The sequence below is a fragment of the Petaurus breviceps genome, unplaced genomic scaffold (assembly GCF_028583685.1).
Source record: "Petaurus breviceps papuanus isolate PSGF00001 unplaced genomic scaffold, PetGlider_PUasm1.0 175, whole genome shotgun sequence".
Taxonomy (NCBI): Eukaryota; Metazoa; Chordata; class Mammalia; order Diprotodontia; family Petauridae; genus Petaurus; species Petaurus breviceps.
Window position 1 is genome coordinate 23878140 of NW_027185764.1, and position 22522 is coordinate 23900661.

Sequence of the window (22522 nt, forward strand, 5' to 3'; positions counted from 1 at the left end):
ATGGAGTCTTGTCCAAAAGGAGCTTATAATTAGGGAGGGTGAAGGTAGACAGGAAAAGAATATGGCAAATACACAAATAACTATAGTATAAGAAAGAATATAAATGCTGTGAGAGGTATATGAAAAGCATTTCATGGTTGAAAGGAGGAAAAGATCAACTCTAATTGCGGGGGAGGCAGAAAGAAATGGAGAGGGGTAGAAAGGTCCTAAAAAACTGGAAGGATTTCAACAAATGGAAATATAGTTGGGGGAGGGAAAAGGCTATGGCTCAGAGACAGGAAATTGCAAGGTAGACTCAAGAAACTGAGTAATCCAGTTTGGCTGGAACACAGGGTATAAATTGAGGCCTAGTCTGAAATAAGTCTCGAAAGGTAGAGTTGGCCTATATTGCAAAGGTTCTTGAGCAACAAACTAAGTAATTTGGACTATATTTGGTAAGCAATGGGAAGCTGTTAAATAGTTTGCTATTTGTTTTTTTCCACACAGCTTCCTATGTCTGGAATTAACTTTCCCTAACTTTCACCTCCTCTATCCAAAAAACAGGAAGCCTTCCCTAATCTCCCTAAGCCAAAGTAATCTGTCCCGCCTTCATAACGTGTTACTTGGAGGTGTTGGATTCCAGTTTGTATTTTATTTTTTTTTAACCTGCCTTATCTCTCCTACTAAGAAGTAAAATTCTTGAGTGCCTGTATCATGTCTTATTTGTCTGTGTCTCTCCTGGTACTTAACATGGTGCCAAAAACAGAAAGCATAATAAATATTGGTTAAATAAAAATGAACTGAATTTCTGAACATCAGAGGGATAGGATTAGAAGGGGTATTTTTAGGAAGAGTAACATGTCAACAAGATGTAAGATGGATTGGGGAGTGAGCCAGATGAAATAAGGAAAACCACTTAGAAGGTTACTACAGCATTAAAGGTGAGAGCCTGAACCAAGGTGACAGTAGTGGGAATAAAAAGGAAAAAAACAGAATTTTAAGACCTTACCAGAATTGACAGAAATGTTAAAAACAACAAATGGATATTGGTGCCGATTGTATAAGTGGTAGACTTCATTCACTAGTCTGGAAATCTACAGGAAGAACAAAGATTAATAATAGTTATAAGTATTCTATTTTCTTTTATATTATAGTATCTCTGCCCAACCAATACTTAATCTTACAATTATAAAACATTAGAGCTTCAAGAGTCTTTAGAGATTATCTAATTTAGGGGTTGGCAAACTAGATCCTGTTCTCCTGGTCTGCTTGTTTCACTCACTATCGGTTCATGTTTTTCCAAGGTTTTTCAGAAATTCACCTGCTCATCATTTCTTATGGAAGAGGATTATCTCTCATTACATTTATATACCACAACCTGTTCAGCTATTCCTCAAATGGTAGGCATCCTCTCAATATCCAATTCTTCGACACTACAGAAAGAGCTGCTATAAATATTTTTGTGTATGTGGGTCCCTTTCCCCCTTTTTATTATCTCTTTGGGATACAGACCTAGCAGTGGTACTGCTGGAACAAAGGATATGTATAGTTTTATAGCCCTTTGGACATAGTTCCAAATTCCTCTTCACAATGGTTGGATCAATTCACACCTCTCCCCTGGTGTCCACTCTTAAGGTGTTATTTTCTTCAGTATTTCTTGTCTCTTTTACCAAGCTGTTGACTCAGTTTTCATGATTTTCTTGCACCACTCTCACTCTCTTCCCAATTTTTCCACTACCTCTCTTACTTGATTTTCAAAATGCTTTTTGAGCTCTTCCATGACCTTGGAGGCTTTGGATGTAGAAGCTTTGACTTTGTCTTCTTCTGAGTGTGTGTTTTGATCTCCCTTGTCACCATAGTAACTTTCTATAGTCAGAGTTTTTTCCCATTGTTTGCACATTTTCCCAGCCTATTACTTGATTCTTAACTCTCTGTTAAAGTAGGGCTCTGCTTCCAGGGTGAAAATGAACAACATCCCAAGTTTAAGGGGTTTTGCACAGTGTTTTCAGAGAGACTGCTAGGGACCTCTAAGTTTTCTGTTCTTCCAGAGTGGTATGATCTAAGCAGAGGTGTTTACTACTCTGCAGGCCTGTGCTGCGGTCTATGAGTTAACAACAAGCACTCTTTTCAGCCCTGGGACTGTGGGGAGGGCTCCCTCTCCACTGTGGCCACAAGCTCTGCTGTGTCAGTGCTCCTCCTTGCCCTGGGACTGCCACCCAGGACTGCAACCTGGATCTGTGTATGGGCAAAGCAACAGAGTCCTGCCTCAATGCTAGCAAAAAGACCCCTGTAGCCTCCTTCTGACCAGTTGTTTGATCCTCTTACTGTCTGTGGGCAGAGAGCTCTGGAAGCAGCCATTGTCACAGTTGCTGCTGATTCACTGGCAGCTGTGGTGGTTTCCAGACTTCACCCATAAATGTCAAAAATAAAGTAAAACGTCAGTGGGGAAACTGTTGGAACTGTGGGAGAGAAGAACGTGGTTGGGTCCCTATGCTACAGCAACCACCTCGGCGGCTGTTTCCTGAAGTCTAGGCCCACAGATAGTGGGGGAACCAAGCTGACTGACCAGAGGGCAATTGTAGGACTCTTTCTGCTGGTGTTGAGGCAGGATTCTCTTGCTTTGCCTTGCTTCGATCTGGGTCACAGTCTTCGGTGGCAGTCCTGGGGTGAGGAGCATTGGAATGGCAGAGCTTGTTGAGGCTGTGGAGAGGCAGCCCTCCTCACAGATCTGCAGCAGGTGCCTAGAAGAAGCTCTGACAACAGCTGTGCAAAACCCCAGAAATTTGGGACACTGCACTATTCACTATGGAAACAGAGTTCTGCTGTGGCAAAGAGCTCAAAAGTCAAGTATTTGGCTAGCAAGATGAGCAAACAGAGGAAGAGAGAACAGAATATAGAATCTTTTTTTGGTGACAAAGAGAATCAAAACATAGAACCAGAAGAAGACAACAAAGTCAAAAGCCTCCAAGAAAAATATGAATTGGTCACAGGCTAGGGAGGAACTCAAGAAGGATTTTGAAAATTAAGTAAGAGAAGTAGAGGAAAAATTGGGATAAGAAATGAGAGTGTTGCAAAAAAAATCATGAAAAACAAGTCAACAATGACCCCAAAAAAATGCTAAAGAAAATAACACCTTAAAAAACAGACTAACTCAAATAGCAAAAGAGGTCCAAAAAGCCGATGATGAGAATAATACCTTAAAAATCGAAATTGGCCAGATGGAAAAGGAAGTTCAAAAGCTCACTGAAGAAATTAATTCCTTCAAAATTAGATTGGAGCAAATAAAAGCTAATGATTTTATGAGAAATCAAGATATTATAAAACAAATCCAAAAGAATGAAAAAATAAAAGGGAATGTGAAATATCTCATAAATAAAAACCACTGACCTAGAAAATAGATCCAGGAGAGATAATTTTAAAATCATTGGACCTGAAAGCCATGATAAAAAAAAAAAGCCTAGACATGATCTTTCAAGAAATTATCAAGGAAAACTGCCCTGATATTCTAAAAGCAGAGGGTAAAATACAAATTATAAGAATCCACCAATTACCTCTTGAAAGAGATTCCAAAAGGAAACTCCTAGGAATATTGTAGCCAAATTCCAGAGTTCCAGGTCAAAGAGAAAATATTGCAAGCAGCCAGAAAGAAACAATTCAAGTATTGTATAAATACAATCAGGATAACACAAGACCTAGCAGCTTCTACATTAAGGGATCGAAGAGCTTGGAATATGATATTCCAGAGGTCAGAGGAGATAGGATTAAAACCAAGAATTGCCTCCCCAGAAAAACTGAGTATAATCCTTCAGGAGAAAAACAGACATTCAATGAAAAGACTAGAACTGAGTAGAAAATTTGACTTTCAAATACAAGACTGAAGAGAAGCATGGAAAGGTGAACAGGAAAGAGACATCATAAGGGACTTATTAAAGTTGAACTGTTTACATTCCTACATGGAAAGACGTTATTTGTAAATCATGAGGCTTTTCTCAGTATGAGGATAGTTAAAGGGAATATATATGTATACATACATATATGTATATGTAGGTGGGTATATGTATGTACATATGTGTATAGAGGGCATAGAATGAGTTAAGCATGAAGGGATGATATCTAAAAAATAAAATTAAGAGATGAGAGAGGAATATATTGGGAGAAGGTGTAGTGGCAAGCACCCCAGTGTCCCCAGGGTGCCTGCTCACACAGGCTGAACAGTTGGATGAATTAAAGCTACCTGGTATACAGCTTACCCACTACATTGATGATATCATGATACAGGGAAAAGATGCGAAAGTAGTGGAAAGGAGTTTGACCCTTCTAATTGAGCATATGAAAAGTAAAGGGTGGGAAATTAACCCTGCAAAGGTTCAAGGACCAGCTCAAAATGTGAAATTTTTGGGTATACAATGGAACAAGGGGCTAAGGGAGATTCTTCCTCAAGCCCGACAAAAGATTCAGGATTTTCCTACCCCTACCAATAAGAAGGAGGCCCAAAAGTTCATAGGATTGTTTGGATACTGGAGGCACCACATTCCACATTTGGGACAGATTTTAAAACCTTTATATAGAGTCACACGGAAGAAATATGAATTCGATTGGGGACTTGAGCAGAGTAAAGCTTTTGAAGAAGCCAAGGCTGCCATACAATTGGCCCTAGATTTGTGGCCCATGCAAAATGGTCCAGTGGAATTGCAAGTGACTGTATAAGATGATTATGCAAACTGGAGCTTATGGCAAAAACAACAAAGCCGAAATGTACCTTTGGGATTTTGGTGTAGGAAACTCCCTTCATCTGGAGTCCAGTATACACCTTTTGAAAAGCAGTTGTTAGCTGCATATTGGGCTTTGGTGGAGACTGAACAACTGACTCTGGGCCATGAAGTGATATTAAGACCTGGAATCCCAATTATGACCTGGGTAATGAGTACCCCAGCTTCTCACAGAATTGGACATGCCCAAGAGGCTAGTATAATCAAATGGAAGTGGTATATTCAAAATAGAGCGAAAACAGGCAAATGCGGAGTCTCTGCTCTACATGAATCTGTAGCAAACATAGAAATTGAGAGGAATGACACACCCCCTGAGCCAAAGCAACAGTTGGTAAAGTCCACTGTAAAGTGGAATGAGGGATATGATGTATTAACTGAGGAACAAAAGAGACATGCATGGTTTACTGATGGGACAGCAAAATATTTGGGGCAAAAAAGACATTGGAAAGCAGTGGCCTATAACCCATGTACTAGAAGGACTTTGGAAAGTACTGGGATAGGTGCAAGTAGCCAATATGCTGAACTTATGGCAGTATATCAAGCCATCAAACTAGAACAAGGAGGACAGTGTCATATATTCACTGATTCATGGGCGGTAGCTAATGGGTTAGCTACATGGATGCCCATGTGGAAAAATGAAAATTGGGAAATTCATGGCAAACAAGTCTGGGGAAAAGAATTATGGGAAGATATCTGGAACATGTCTTTGGTCACTGACTTGTCAGTTTTTCATGTAGATGCTCACGTGGCCCCCACCACACCAGAACGTGAGTACAATGCTCATGCTGATCGACTGGCAAAGATTGCTACTGAACATATTGTCCCTACTTTGACAACAACTGATGATCCGGTATTAGCAAAATGGGTCCACCAAACAGCAGGCCATTTGGGGGTCCAGGCCACACACCAGTGGGCACAAGATCGAGGTATTAGTATCTCTCATTCACTGTTAAAACAGATAGCAGAAGACTGTCATATATGTCAATTGGAAAAGGAGCGAACTGTTCCTCGGGTAGTAACTGGAGAGATAGCAAGAGGAAAAGTCCCAACCCAAATCTGGCAAATAGATTATATTGGTCCACTACCACTGGATAAAGGATGCAGATTTATATGTACTTGTGTTGATACCTATTCAGGTGTACTAGTAGCTTGTCCTTATAAGAATGCAACCCAGAAAAACACTTGTAAAACTCTAGATCTCATAAGCCTATATTATGGAACCCCAATGCAGATTCAAAGTGACAACGGGTCACATTTCAAAGGCAATGAAATGAAGAAGTATTGTATACTAAACAATATAGAATGGATATATCATATTCCATATTATCCAGAAGCATCTGGGTTGATTGAAAGAATGAATGGATTACTGAAAGGACAATTGAGGAAGTTAAGTTCCAATAATTCATATCAACATTGGAAGGATAATTTGTTCATGGCTTTGCGTAATTTGAATAATAGACCATTGGGAGGAAGTACACCTCTAGCCAGAATGATGACCCCCAATCTGCAAATTAGAAAACAACAAACACACAAGATCCCAATTATTGAGTATTGGACCTTGAGGCCAGATGTCCCAGCACCGTACCCAGGACCACCTGGTTCAATGGGGTATGATTTACATTGTTTAGAGGACTTTTGGTTGGACAGAAAAGAAATAAGAAAAATCTCCACTGGGATATGCATAAGAATCCCTAAAAATCACTTTGGACAGATTTTACCCAAATCAGGATTAGCAGCTCAAGGAATACATGTATTGGCTGGAGTAATAGATTCTAATTATCAAGGAGAAATTGTTGTAACATTCCAGAATTTAAGTGAAAGGCCCATACAGATTCACAAGAATGATAGGATAGTTCAAGTGATTATTGTTCCTTGTAAAACAATGCCACTTGTAAAAACTGACCCTCCTTCCAAAATAACTGTCACAGGAACTGAAGGATTTGGTTCTACTGATAGAATAAAATCAGGAGCTAAAGTATGGGTAAAACAGAAGCCAGATGATCTTCCAAAGGCTGCAGAGATTATAGCATATGGGAGGGATAACACTGTAACTATTGTTTATTCTGGAGAAGATGATTACAAAATTGTACCCTTAACTCATTTATTCTACCGTGAGTGAGGCTACGATAGTCTGGTTATTGTCTCTTTGCTTTTTCTTGATTTTTTGTTTGTTCACCTTGTTTGTTAGATTTGTTTCCACAGGCTTGGTACCCTCCATCTGTAGATGCCTGATAGCTTAAGCTGGATGTCACCCCCTGTCTGCAACTGTGATGTGTCACCCTTGGACCTGGCATCAAGCATATTAAGAACTGACCTCTCAAATGGGACCCCTTAGGACAGGGACAGCTCTACATCCGATTTCAGCAGCAAGTAGCCATAGAAGAAGAGATCTTCACCCCTTACCACAAGATTTTGGGGCCCCATTTGTTCGGGGTGGGGGGAATGATGGGGAGCTTGTGCTCAAGCGCCACCCTAAAATATGGTTTTCTGTGTTTATTGTGTGCTATTCTTGTTATATTGTTGTGAAATTTTGTTGACACCAGTTATTCCTACTGTATTTTTGTCAAGTAAGGGACATGAAAGATCTTGGGGCCGAATGTAAGGGTTATGGGATTTAAAGATCTTCCATGCCCCGTTGGACTTGCTGATGTAGCAGGAAGGGGAGGAGCAAGAGGAAGCGGAAGCCAAGCTAGCGTTCCTGCGTTGGCTGGCGGTGGTGGTGACGGCGGCAGCAGCAGAGGCAGTGGCAGTGCGAAGCCCTTTTTGAGTTAGGACTGCTAAGGACTTTCTGCTAAGGACTCCTGCTGAGGACTGCCAGGGGCCGGAGCTGCTGGGAGCGCGCTTCCAGGACGCTGGGTGGTTGCTGTGTGTGGGGAGAGGAGGACCTTTGCCTGAGGTAGCCTGTTCTGTTTTAAAGGCTTGAAAATGTGGGTGCTTTCTACTTTATCTACCTGTGCCAATATCATAACTACTCTGATGGCTTTCACTTTCTGGTTTTGGGACTCAGTCTTTTGGTATCTTAATAAATTTTCTAGTTTATTTCCTCATATGGCAAACATGACGTATTTTGTAATGGATAATTATATCAGCATATTTGTAATCTCTATAGGAATTGTGAATATGGCATTGCTGATACAGAAGGAGAAAAGGAGAGATAGAATAGGGTAAATTATTTCACATAAAAGAGGCAAGAGAAAGCTATTACAATGGAGGGGAAGAGCAGGGAGGTGAAAGTCAACATAGAAGGGTGAGAGGAGTGGGCAACAGATGTGAATGAACCTCACTGTTATCTGAAATAGACAAAAGGATTGAACACACATAGTGTGGAAAAGAAATACAACAAATCTGAACAGGGAAATAAGCAGGGGCAGGATGGGAAAAGAACTATAACCTAAGAGAGTGCGCCTCAGATTGCCTCTTAGTCAGGGAATGGCTGAACAAATTGTAGCATATGTGTAGTTAAGAAAGGGAAAACAATTATTTCAGAGAATCCTGGGTAGTATGCACTGATCAGAGAAGTGAACAGAACCAGAATAGTTTAAGAAAGAACAGTAACGTTGCAATGAGAAACAACTTACAAAGACTTAAAAAATTCTGACTAACGCAATGATCAGCGATGTCTCCAGAAGATCTGTGACAAAGCATGTTACCCATCTCCTTACAGGGGAAGAACACAAGGTGTAGAAAGAGAAATAGGTTTTTGAACATGGCCACTGTGTGGATTTGTTTTTATGTGTATTTGTTAGAAAGGTTTTTTTTAATTCTTCTTTCCCTAGGTTTTTACTGAGTGGGAGGAGATCAAGATGGATGGCAGAGGTTGGCAACAGCAATTCAAAAAGAAAAGAGGGCCAGTGTAACACAGAAGGGTATGGAAGGAAGTTCAAAAGGAAACACAGACAAGCAGGGCAGTTTTGAAAGTAATATGTAGAATTTATCATATACATATATATGTACAGAGGAAGAGGCATAAGAAGAGCGAGCGGTTTGAAGCAGACATTCATGTATGAAGGGATATCTAAAAATCAAAACTAAGGCATGACAGAGGAATATACTGGGAAAAGCAGAAAGGGAGAGAAAAAATAGGGTAAATTATCTCACATAAAAAAGCAAGAAAAAGATTTCATAATGGAGGGGAAGAGGGGGAAGGTGAGAGGGCATGAGTGAACCTTACTCTCATTGGATATGGCTTAAGGAGGGAATAACATACACACTCAATTGTGTACCTTACCCTACAGGAAAGTAAGGGGAAAGAGAATAACAGGACTGGGGGTGGGAGGAAAGGAGGGGGGGGCAGATGGGGAGGGGGTAGACAAAAGCAAACACTTTTGAAATGAAACAGGGTTGAGGCGGCTAGATGGCAAAGTGAATAGAGCACTGGTCCTGGAGTGAGGAGGCCCTGAGTTCAAATCCGGCCTCAGACACTTAACACACACAGACAAAAAAACTAGCCATGTGACCCTGAGCACATGCCCTACCTTCTCCCCTCCAAAAAACAAAAAGAAAAGGAACAGGGTCAAAGAAGAAAACAGAATTAAGTGGGGGGTGGGATAGCAAGGAGGGAAATATAGTTAATCTTTCACAACATGACTATTATGGAAGCGTTTTGCATAACTACACATGTATAATCTATATTGAATTGCTTGCCTTCTCAATAACGTGGGTGGAGAGGGAAGAAGGGAGAAAATTTGGAATTCAAAGTTTCAAAAACAAATGTTAAAAATTGTTTTTACATGCAACAAGGAAATTATATATATGGGCAATGGGGTACAGAAATCTATCTTGCCCTATAGGAAAATAGAAGGGAAGGGAATGGGGGGCAGAGGGGGAAGAAGGGAGGGCAAATGGGGGAAGAAGGGAGGGCAGATGGGGGAAGGGGTAACCAGAATGCATGCTATCACTGGGTGGGGGGGAGGGGAGAGATGTGGAGAAAATTTGAAACTCAAAATCTTGTGGAAATGAATGCTGAAAACTAAAAACAAATTAAATTTAAAGAAGAAATAGAGATTCATGGTTTCATACAGTTTCCTCTTTTTGTGTCCTACTTTGTAAGGAAATGCTCTCTTTTTTTGGTGTTTACACTGAGGATTTAAAAAAACAAACAAACGGAATAGGCTGCCTTAAGAAACCTTGGGATTTATAAAATTGGAAATCCTCAAAAATTGAAAAGATGGTCACTTATCAAGTATGTTATAAAGAAATTGGGGGCAGCATGGCACAAGGCAAAGACCACTCATTGGCTCTGGAATCAGAGAACTTAGGTAAAATTTACCTTTCAAATTTACAATTTTCAAGAGTGTGGGTTTAGTCAATTAACCTACCAGTGTCTCAGTTTGCTCATCTATGAAATGAAAAGGATGGACTAGATGGCCTTTAAAGACCCTTACAACTCTAGATCTATGATCCAAAAACTACTTTCAAGTCTCAACTTTGAGTGAAATTTTGTGAACACTTGGAACATTTGTCTCCTTAAGTTCAGTATAATTCTATTTTAATTTTCATTAGTAACATATATAAACATATTTGTAACATCAGCATAGTGTAGATAGAAATGTTCTGAATATATCCTCTCTAGCCTCAACTTCTCATTTGTAAAATGAGTATAAGATATATTGCCCACTTCAAAGGGATACTGTGGGGAAAGTGCTTTGTAAACCTTAAAATGATACCAAAGAGCTTGCTATAGAGTATCTCTAGAAGAACAGAAATGCCTATAATGGATGACATCGAGTAAAATTTCTGGATAATCACAACAGGTAGTTCACAGAGAATTTACTATATCAGAACTTTTGAGTATCAAAAGTGATTAAAAAATATTGAGTGGGGGCGGCTGGGTGGCGCAGTGAGTAGAGCACCGGCCTTGGAGTCAGGAGGATCTGAATTCAAATCCGACCTCAGACACTTAACACTCACTAGCCATGTGACCCTGGGCAAGTCACTTAATCCCAATTGCCCTGCCTTTCCCCCTCCAAAAAAATTATACTGAGTAGGGGAAAAAAGGGAAGCTAAAGGTCAAATATATACAGTTATCCCTTCCACATCATGACTTTCCCCACCATGGTTTTGGTATATTTTGGGTTGGCATGAAAAAATTTAATTGGGGGGCAGCTAGGTGGCGAAGTGAATAGAGCACTGGCCCTAGAGTCAGGAGGACCTGAGTTCAAATCCAGCCTCAGACACTTAACATAAAAACTAGCTGTGTGACCTTGGGCAAGTCACTTAACCCCAACTGCCCTCCAAAAAACAAAAAAAAAATTTAATTGGAAAAATTTTGGGAGTGTTTTGCAGTAACCACAGACAACATGTGAAGGTCAGCAGATAACACAGAAAATTTGGAAACTCAGAAATGCATAAATGTATAGCATGGTATAATATCTACATATTTTATCTTTTAATACCATAATTAATTCAGTCTTCTTCTCTGGTATGAAGGGAAGGCCAAAAAATTTTGCGGGGATTTTCCAGATCTTGGGGCTGCCTCCTCCTGGCCCCTGTGATGTGGAAGGACTAACTTCATATTGCAGTGCTGCTAGTAATTTTACCTTTGCAGGGTCACAAGGTCGTTGATTGATAAAGAAAAACTGCCTCTCTGTTGTACTCCTTCCAACACCATGGTCAGAACAGGAAACAAAACCTGAAATACTATTTTACATTAATATGATAAGGGTTGGGACCCAGAGTAGAAAAAGTAATTTGTCAACATATATTTAATTAAAAAAAATATTTTTAAACATCTACTATGTGCAAAGCACTGTTGTTATGTAGCACAATAATTTTAGTTTTTTAAAGCTCCATCTTTTCCCTCTTCCTGTCCTCCCCACCCCCTCCAAATCCCCCCAATCTGGTGATATACTTTTGAAATATTTTAGGCATACTCTACTCCTACTTCTCAGAAAAACAGAAACCAGTGCTTCCAGCAATTCCATAGGATTTCCATTATATATCCTATATCATATTTACTCATAAAACTTTTATTCAGTTCCCTTTTCCTCTGTTTTCCTCCAGTGTATATTCCCTCCACGAACATTCCCAACGCTCCCAGCTGCTCAGAAAACTTCATTCAAGACTATCCTCCAGAACTAGATTTTTGCTTCATCTTTAGCAAATAAACTTAATCACAATGTGATAGTGTTTACTGGATATTTGAGTTTGAATAAGAAATATCCAAGGAAATGCTTAATGACAGAATTTCACATATTAATGTAAAATTAAAATCATTAGCCTAACATTAAATGATTTTTGAGTTCCCACGCCAATCTCAGCTGATAATTTCATCTCCTAGGCTAGTGAAAAAACTCAGATCTGATAGGTTCACTCTTAACTTCCCTTCTCTTCACCTCAAAACTTCTATAATTTCAACCATTATTTCTTCTTTCCCTCCTACCTCAGAGGAGAAAGTAAGCCTATCTCCTTTCCAAGGGTAACCCTTCTACTTTTGTCCTTGATCCCCTCCTAGCTCAATAGGATCTTGTTTCATCAATTGCTCCCTGTCTTGAATTATCAATAATCTCCTCTCTTCTGACTCTTTCCTCTCCACCCACATAAGCATATTCAGGTACTACCATCACCAAAACAAAACAAATTATCTTCCCCCCCCAGTCTTTCCTTTGAACCTTATAAACTGTGAGTTCTGTGACTTGAGAAAAAAAAAGAAAATGCATTAGAGGGGAATCATGGACTATGGTTTGGAGAGGATTCTGACTCACAAAATACATAGACCCCATGGTCTATAAGGGAGAGCTCTGTTCTTCCAGACCAATTGGACTATATAATTTTGCTTCTTTCTCTCTTCTCTTGGCAAAGAGGTAAGGCATAACAAAGGCAGAATGTTATATCCAGGCTGAAGTAGTCAGTGTTGATTATCGGTTAAGTTTAATTTAACTGTGTTCTTTGTTTACAAGGGAAGGTTCAAATTTGAAAGACTTAAGAATTATGACCAATACAACAATCAACCATGATTCCATGAGGCCTGCTACCCATCTTCTGACAGAGACAGACTCAAGATGTAGAATAAGACAGCAATTTTTTGGACATGTCCAAGGCAGGAATCTGTTCTACTTGACTATGCATATTTGTTAGAAGGGTTTTGTTTTTCTTTTTTTTTTCCAGGGGAGGTGGAAAGGAGAGAAAATACCTTTTTGCTAATTGGAAAAAATTAAATTAAATTCAAAACAAGGCAATTCCAAGGAGCTGAGGGATAATGGTTAATATATTTCTAGATGGAAATTGCTGTGATATAAAAAAAGGCATCAATAAAACTTATTTTCAAAAAAAGAAATAAGTCTGAGTTTGGGGAAAGGCAGAAATACTTAAGCAAAAAGAAATAAAACATGCTATAAAATCAATCCTATATTCTACTATGATAAAATAATGACTTTATGTTTTAAAATTATTTTGATCATTTATTACCTAAAACCACTAAGGATATAAATTCAGCAGAAAAACTGAAAATGTACCAAATTATATAGAACAAAGAAACTCCTTTTATTCCTTAATCATCTGGATTCTTTCTTATAGTATTTCCCCTAAATTCTCTTCTCAGTAGCAATATCACTCACAATTTTATGCAATTCCTAAATCATCATTTTTCTCTCAAAAAGCCCCGTCAAAGATAACTCCAAGGAATCATGTAGGCAAAGATCTTTAGTCACTTACCTAAAGAGATTATGTAGTGCATCATTATAGTCAATACCATACTCTTCACAAACTGATTCACTAGGGGGCAGCTGTACAAAGGGAATGAGGCTTTGCAACTGAAAAAAATCATGGTTCATTGTTATTGTCTAATAGAGTAAACCTAAATTCCGGAAATAAGGCATGTGACTTCTTCCCCTCTGCCTCCCTCTCTAAGTTTAACTAAACTACACTAGGAAAGCAAGGGAACTAGATCTGATTTGTTTGCCTTACAAAGTGATTCTGATCATAATCCTGACATGTACCTGAAAAACTAGAAAATTCAGGTCATTCCATTTACTGGACAAAATATTACCTATGTTTCCTGAGCAGAAGCAGAAGGGTATGATTTTCAATATATCAAGAAAGAACAAAATAGCTTTTTGTTTTCTCAAACAATCAACTAATTATTCTAGTTCAACTAATCTTAGTGGGAAATGTTAAAGAACACTTAATTATTGAATTTTTCTTGGAAAACATTCATTCCAAAAGTACAATAACCTGCCACAACTACAATGCAATTTGTTTGGCAATTATTACCTGTTTCTGTCCAAACACTGCTCCAATATTTTCCTTTACTGTGGAGTTTCCATTTGTGCATAAAATAGTCTGTCGTTTTCCTTGTCCAACCTGATTGGTACAGTTTATTCGGATACCTGTTGAAATGATACAGTATGCTTGTAATACCTGTACCATTTTGGTGAATTCCTGGTTAAAAACAAACAAAAATCGCAAGAAAACCTCTCAATCATTTATAATTGGAAAAGCATATAATAACCATTGTTCAACAATTATAGTAGTATAATTGAAGGTATCAAAATATTTTAACAAAAACAATTCTTCCTGACTGTTAGGAAACCTTAGGCATAGAGATTAACCTAATTTAAGGCACATAGCACTCAATTACAGCATAAAATGGAGCCCCAAATCTTTGGCTTCCATATTCCTCTAGTTGGTATTAATACCTGTTTACTTTCTTTATGAAACATTTCTAAATAAATACATGACTCCTTTGTTTACAATATGTAAAACTTAGGCATGGGTTAGCCTCCTGAAAATACTTTAGATGTTAAAAATGTTTTTAGTTATATGTTTAATAATGCACTTAATTTTCATTCAAATTTATGAAGGCTTTACTGAGTTATTTTTCAAAGTTTCAAAAAATGGAGAATGTTTAAAATAAATGTAAAGCTATTAGAAGCTTTCAGAATTACAAAAACTCAAAGTGAAGTAATGTAATTTCTGAGTTTATTCATTACACACATGCATGGACATTCAACAACTATCTAAGAAAAAATATAACATTGTTTCAATATAGTCATGTCTGACTAAAGGGAAAAAACAAACTAAATAATTTTCAAAAAGAATTAAGATAACAGAATAAGAAAAGAAAGCATCAATGACACATTTTTACTATACCCAAATAAATGAATGAATAAATGAAAAAACATTTATTAACCACTTACTTATTAAGTGATGAAGATACAAATAACTTTTTTTAAAAAGTGAAACAGTCCCTGCCCCTGAAGGAGTTTACATTCCAAAAGTGGAAGTCAACAGTAGTAACCAGGAAAGGGAGTTTTGGAGTGGTGATTCACAGAAATGATGAATTAACTGGTATAGCACTCAAATGAAATGCCCTTTCCAGAAGTAATGGTATTGTTGATAATATTACTGTTACCAAAGCAAGATGTGGGAAGCAGAGGTATGGGTAAAGAAGCATGGTAACAGACAGATTGCAGGATGGCCTAGCTGTATGGCTGGATGGAATGTAAAGGTCAACCATGATCTGGGGTCAATCAGTACATATAGAGGACTTTGTAGGTTAGTTTGCACTAACTTATTCACCAATCCTTCCCTAGGACACGAGCTAAGATGAGTGGATAAACTTCCCTAAGAAGTGGGGACATGGATTGCAGAGGTCTAGATCAGTGTGGAAGGTGCTGATTGAGGTGAAAAGAAATGGCTAAGCTAGAGGTAGAGGGGAAAATGGCCTGGGTATAGTTAACATTGATTAACCAGGTAGAACATGAAAAGAAAGCAAGATGTACTCCTATCAAAAAATTAGAATTTTTCAAAAGCTAAAGCTTTTTTTTAAACAGAAGTTCTGGTACATCCTATTGAGCTGAATAGGGTCTGAGTGTGGGCTCAGTAATGGACTCTACTGAGTCTATGAATTGGAAAGGCTTATTTCTATAAAGCTGGCCAATCTGTGATGATTGTATTTTGACCACAGAAACTCAAGTTGTCTATTAATGCCTAGAAGGGCAAACATATTTATACGAATGAAATTACAGATCTTTTGAAGTATTGAAAAAGTAACTTATATGCTTAACACGATAAAAAAAAATCTTTTAAAAATCAGGGTCTTTATTAATTCACTATACCTTCTTAATATTTCGTTGAAATTCTTTATGTCTCACAGGCAGAGTGGAAAACAATTGCTGTACAGTGACAGTTGTCCCTTGTGGTCGAGGGTAAGGGACCCTTTGAACAATTTTCCCATTGTGATCAAAGATCAATCGAGTTCCAATTGTGGCTGACTTGTGACAAGTTGAGATCATAACATCACTATAAAAAAGAAGACATAACCAAAAGCATCTCTTCTCAGAATATACAATGTTTACCATCTGAGACAAGAGGTTATCAGACAGTTACTTTCATATATGCTCCCCTCCCCTTTTTTAAGTACTATTTACAAAATCTCTTAACAAAAGATAATGATCTACTCTGAGTCAGATATAACATCTCAGATGCAAATGTTATATCATATCCCTCATACTACAAATACTCAGGGTTTTGACAGATAAAAATTCATAATTTCTAAGTTTGGTACTTAGCTTTTTTTTTTTCAAATAGAAGAGATAAGGGGAAAAATAGATCTTCTGTCAGTTAGTAAGGAAAAGAAAGCTGTATCTTCTTTGCCATCATGAAAACTGTAATTTTCCATTTATCATAGAATTGCAAAGAATTAAAAAGTCTTATGGTTCATGAGCTTATGTGAAAGGTTCTTTTTTTCTCAGTCTCCTTCCTTTCCTACCTTTCCAAATCTGAAAACCAATATACAATATTCAATAGATATTTCTGGCAAGTCAAAGTCAGCTCATCAGGTTAATTAAGTTTTTAAAGAATTAAAAATCTTTTTTTTTTTTTGCCAAGGATTTAAAATTAAAACTTGAGAGTTAAACATTTCCATGACGATTAGTAACATGATTCCTTTAATCAAAGTAATAAAATTCTGTAAAATGTTAGAACTGCTAAAGCTTATATTTTTCATGGGAAGAATGGAATCTCAATTATTATACTTTATTCACATGCCCATATGATATATATGTTTTATTCAAAAGTCTAATTAAGCATGACGTCTATTTTTCTAAAACATAGAACCAAAGACCACACTTGATAAGAGAACCAGAACAACAAAAAACATACAGAAAAGCATGGAGTACACTGACCTTACGTAAAATAAACTATAGCTCAATTTTACTACTAGTTTCTCACCCAGGACATAGGAATAGGAAGGAATATTACTCTCTAAAACATCAGGCCTTCCGCCAGTTCCATCTCATGTCCCTGCTAATAATTAGTTTTTGAGAGGCTATTTCTTCATCTTCACAAGAGATTTAATATTTCATGGCACTTTCGACATTTGCATGAATCACTGAGGTTCTCACGTCCCACTCTGGGAAACTGGCAAAAGTGCGGAAACACTATCTACCCTTATAGTGTCTTCTGGCCATGTGCTCCTAAGATTTAATGAAATCTTACACAGAAGATACTATGGGCATAACGAAATCTTAGGACATCCACCACTCCATCTTCATTCATTGACAAAAGCACTGCAACCTTAACTCTTCCCTTCATGGACTTCATATTCTGCTTGGTTTGCTACATTCTTAATCAATTAACGAGCATTTATTAAGCACTTCTATATATTTAAACACCTCTTTGCTAATGTGATAACACCAAACTACAAATTAACCATTTACTTTGTCAATTTGAAATAAACTATTCCAAAGACATTCCAGGTCTCATCAGCCTTATTGAAACATTAATAACCGAAATCACTCTTTTCCAATTCAGGGTTTTGGTTTGTTTGTTTTTTAATGTAGAAACATCGGCAAAAGTTAAAAATGTACTATTACCTCAATGCACACAGTGAGCTCAGAGCCTCTCCTCGAAAGCCAAATGTTCCAACATGTGTTAGATCAGAGAAATCTTGAATCTTGGAAGTATGATGTTTCAGAGCTGGAAAAGAAGTTAAACATCTTCTCTTAATACCTAAGTGACTTGAGGCAAGTCCTTTAACCTCTCTGGGCTTTAGTTTCTTCATCGACAAAATGAGAGGTTAGACTAGATCACCTCTAGCTCTGTATCTGTAATGCTAAATACTCATTCTCTTCTCCAGGCTAAACATTCCCATTTCTTTTATCCAATCTATATATAGCATGTTTTTGAATCATTTCACCATTTCCAAAAGGATGGGGCTTGGAATATATTCAATATTCAATAATTCAAAAGAATTAAAAAGTAAGGGGAGGCTATGTGGCGCAGTGATTAAAGCACCAGCCCGGAGTCAGGAGGACCCGAGTTCGGTTCCAGCCTCAGACACTCAATACCCACACAAAAAAACTCGCCATGTAACCTTGGGCAAGTTATTTAATCCCAATTGTCCTCCCAAAGGCAAAAAAAAATTTTTTTTTTAAGTATTAACAGGTTGGCTCATGAATGGTTTTTTAAACCCAAATATGTGTTCACTAAGAGAATGGAATATAAATGTTGGTTTATTTTGTCTAACTGCTTTAAAACAGTCAAGAAAATTCAACTTACTTAAGCCTTCAAAGTTTTCTTTTTCTACTCCAAGACCATTGTCTGAAACTTCAATAAGATCAGCTCCATATTCCTTAAGCTTTAAGTCTAAGAAGATAAAAAAACATTTAACAACTTCCACACAACTTCCATGTTGAAAAGCTTATACACTGATTTTCTTAATGCTTTTCTAAATTAGCACTCACTACTTTAACTACAATGCAGATACTATTTAAAATATATATTTTTTTAATTTTCCCCCTTTAAGTCTTTTATGTTGTCATTTATTAGCCTATACTTTTGATCTAAGTAGATATCTGGTTCTATTTCACTGGGATGAATAATGTTAGCACTTAGCAAATTGTTATGGACATAGTAAAGACTCAAAAAAACATACTTGCCAATTAAATAAAACTAAATTTGAGTTAAAATATGTGAATGACATTGTCTCATTTTTGATATCAGTAAATATATATCATTTGCCTATAATAAGAACATTATGAAGCTAACCCATTCCCTAATTTAAAGCTCTTGTAAACTCACCGATATTAGTGGCTCCAGCATCCAAGCTATTTTCTAACAGCTCCTTGACAGCAGTGCCTAGACTAAGCACCACTTGTCCTGAGCAGATCTGATGAACTGATTTATGATCTATAGGTCTGATGGCTTTAGCAGTTTCTACACTGAAAAATAAAACACAGTTGATTACTGAAAATGAAAATATGTATTTATATATTTTCATTCTGATTCTTAATTATGGTAACTGCTCAAAGTACTTCAGTCAACATGACTAACCTAGTTCCTAGTTAGATTATAGATATAGTCATGTTCCAAAATCATAGAGTCTCAGAATTGGAAAGGGTATCCAAGGACATCTAGTTCTACTTGCACATAAACAACAATCCCCTCTATATCACTGCTGATAAATGGTCATTCAGTCTTTGCTTTAAGATGTCTAGTGAAGGAACCTTTTATCCCAAAGCAGCCCATTTTGTTTTTAGATAGCTCTAATTGTTAGGCAGATATTCCATAAACTGAGCCAAAGTCTGCCTCTCTACAACTTCTACCTACTACTTTTAGTTCAGTACTCTGAGGACAAAACAATCTAAATTCCCCTTCTATAACAGCTCTTCAAATCAGCTCTCAGGTTGCCCCTAAGTGTGGTATAGTTTAAAAAACACTGGATTAGGGTCAGAAAATATGAGTTAAAACCCCAGCTCTGCTCCTTACTACTTGTATGATTCTGGGCAAATCATCCAACCACTCTGGATCTGTTTCCTTAACCATAAAATAAGAGGTTGGACTAGATGATCACTAAAGTACCTTCTAACTATAAAAATATGATTTTAAGTATTCTTTTATCCATGCTAAAATTTCCAATTCCTTTATCTGATTCTCATATGGCAGTTCTTTGACAATTTCGCTGTCTGTCCTGGAAGCTCTTTAGTTTATCAATGTCCTTCTTAAAATGTGGTCACATGCCCCATATGATACATTATGTTTTATTCGACCAATACTCTGAAAAGGCATAATTCTGGACATGCCTCTCTCTAAATGCAACATTAACATTTTGGGCTGCCACATTATACTGCTGATTCATATTCACTTAAAGTCCCCTAAAATTAGTTTGTTTAAAGATTTTTTAAAGATTAAAGATAATCTTCCATCTCATACCCGTAAAACTAAATTTTCAACCCATGCAGAAAGCTTTACACTTACTAAATGTATTCATTTTCATCTAATCCATTGAGATCTTTTGGAATCCTGACTCTATATAACAATGAATTAGCTATACCTTTGTGTCTTCTATAAATTTAATAAACATGCCAACTATGCCTTAGTCCCAAGTCACAGACAAACATAACTGAACCAAGGACAGCTCCCTAGAACATCCCACTAGAGATTCTCTGCTTCACTAATAACTATTTTTGGTGTCTATTCATTCAATTAGTTCAGAATCCACCACATCTTACAACGCTGGCAGGAAGACTTTTGCCCTTTCTTAAATACATATACAAAAGAACAATTACAAATTAAGACACCACTAATTTATGGGACTGCACAAATGAGACTCTACTTCAATCTTTACAACGTATCGCTGTAAAGATAAACCATCCTTGACCTTGTAGTTTAGGAAGTTACATTATAATAGCAATGAGATTCTTTGGCCAACAGTGGTCTATGGGGGTATTATTTAAGGATATAAATATTTTGTCTTTTCCTTTGCTTCCATACCATACTGTTGAAACTAATATTGTTTCCATTCTACTAAAACCTCCAGATGTTTGCCACACCTTTCTGGTATTTTTGAGGCTGACTTTTTGAACGAAGTATAAGACTTGACTTAAATGAAACTTTACATAACTTTAAGTCTTTCCTGATTCCTCAGCTAAAAGCTTCTCCCCTATAGATTACCTTCTTACATGTAGACATATTTACCCTTTGATGTCAAAGGTAGTTTCATTTTTGTCTCTATATCCCAGGGCCTAGGGCAGTTTTAAAACATACTAAGCACCCAAAATCTTGTTGATTTGATAGGTGTGCTACCCTGATTTTCTAAAGTGTGCATAGGATATTGCTTATTCTTAGTAAAGGAAAAAAATAAAGGCCAAATTTAAATTTAAAGGCTGTTTCTTCTGCATTTAGAAACATCCTTCAAATTATCAGTGAACAAAGAGTAGCATATTTTGATAGCTAAACCAAAGAAATAAAGTGGGCCCTCAGTCTCCTTATCTGTAAAAGGAAGGGGTTAAATTAGATAACCTCTAATATCCTTGCAGATTTAACATTCTAGGATTGTTTGAACCTTAATAAAACAAGTAGAAGGGTCTAAAATAAAAGTTCTGCCTCTACTTTTTTATTGGGCTTTTTTATTAGGTTTATCTTTCCTAGAAAGAACTGTTTGGTGAAAAAGGAAACAAAGTATCTGCTACAGGGAAGATGCCGAGATAATAGAGGTGACAGAGGTGAGATGGATAATAGTACCAGGCATGTACAAACTCTTCAGGAAAATTGCAAAATTAAATGAATAATCCTTTAACAACATCCCCTTAAACATAAGCCTCTCTCCTTAGACTATTTAGCAAGCTTAATCTTTTTTCTTTTTTCTTTTTGGAAGGCAATTGGGGTTAAGTGACTTGCCCAAGGTCACACGGCTAGTTTTTGTGTTAAGTGTCTGAGGCCAAATTTGAACTCAGGTCCTCCTGACTCCAGGGCTGGTGCTCAATTCACTGCGCCACCTAGCCACCACACAAGCTTAATCTTAATACACAAAAAAAGGACTTCCTCCTCACATCCAGTCTCCAAGGAAAATTAAGGACAGTTTGGCTAAAGCATAGGGTACTGAGAGAAAGAAATATGTAATTAAATTGAAATCTTCAGCCTATTGGCTGAAGCTAAGTTTTTCGAGGGCTTTAAATGCTAAATGGAAGAATCTATATTTAATATTGGAGGCAAGGTGCAACTAAAGGTGAATGACATGGTCAGACCTGTATTGGAAGAATATCAATTTGTCAGCTGTGTAGATGATTAACAAGAAAAAAAAACTGAATATAAGGAGACTAATTAGGGAGCTACTGCAATACTACAGGCAAGAGGCGAGGAAGGCATGAATTAGAGTGACTGTAAGGGGAAAGACAATGAGAGTTGTTGCAGATACAGAAAAAAAAAAGACTTCGCAACTGATGGGATATGGAGGGGAAGGAAGGGGGAAAGGGTGGTAGTGAAAGAGTGGTAGCTGACTCCTGAGTTGAGAACTTGGGTGACTGAAAGAATAATGGAGGCCTTGAAAGAAATACTGAAGTTAGGAGAGGAGGGTTCACACTGGGTAGGTTGGGGGAAGTAATGAGCTCAGTTTAGGACATATTGAGTTTGAAACGTCCAAGGGACAAGGAGGTGATGTCTAGCTGGCAGCTGGAGAGCTGAGACTAAAGCTCAAAAGGAAGGGGAAAGCTCAATACGTAGACGTGGCAGTCAGCATGGATGATGGTCCTGCAAAGCAGAGCCAGAAGGATGGGTTAGATCGGTCGGACCAGAACAATAGGGCAGAACAGCAGGGGAAACTGAGGTCCTGACAAGTCAACATGACCTATACCACCTGGTCACACTGACTGCCACTTATTGGCAGAGAGCACTTTCCGCTGCACCCTTGCCGCCTCCCATTTCAAGGCCCATTCCCCTTTTCTTCCCTCACATCACTTCCAAGAGCTCCCAGACCCGGCAAAGTTCTAAACCGCAGGGAAATCGCTCCGCCCAATGAAGTCAATCCGCCCACTCCAGGAAGGGGGGGGGGGGGG

At 37.7% G+C, this 22522-nt stretch overlaps 1 protein-coding gene across 2 annotated transcripts in view; it reads right to left on the reverse strand.

Moving 5' to 3' along the window:
• Window positions 1-22522, reverse strand: part of PMS2 (PMS1 homolog 2, mismatch repair system component) — a 38314-nt gene that overhangs the window by 15448 nt on the left and 344 nt on the right. For both annotated transcript variants that reach the window (XM_069084892.1, XM_069084893.1), the window contains exons 2-9: window positions 18771-18910; window positions 18249-18335; window positions 17564-17666; window positions 15806-15989; window positions 13959-14126; window positions 13401-13498; window positions 11288-11387; window positions 989-1073 (exon numbers count right to left, since the gene is read on the reverse strand). In XM_069084892.1, the coding sequence (XP_068940993.1) occupies window positions 989-1073; window positions 11288-11387; window positions 13401-13498; window positions 13959-14126; window positions 15806-15989; window positions 17564-17666; window positions 18249-18335; window positions 18771-18910 (965 nt within the window). The remainder of the gene's footprint in view (window positions 1-988; window positions 1074-11287; window positions 11388-13400; window positions 13499-13958; window positions 14127-15805; window positions 15990-17563; window positions 17667-18248; window positions 18336-18770; window positions 18911-22522) is intronic.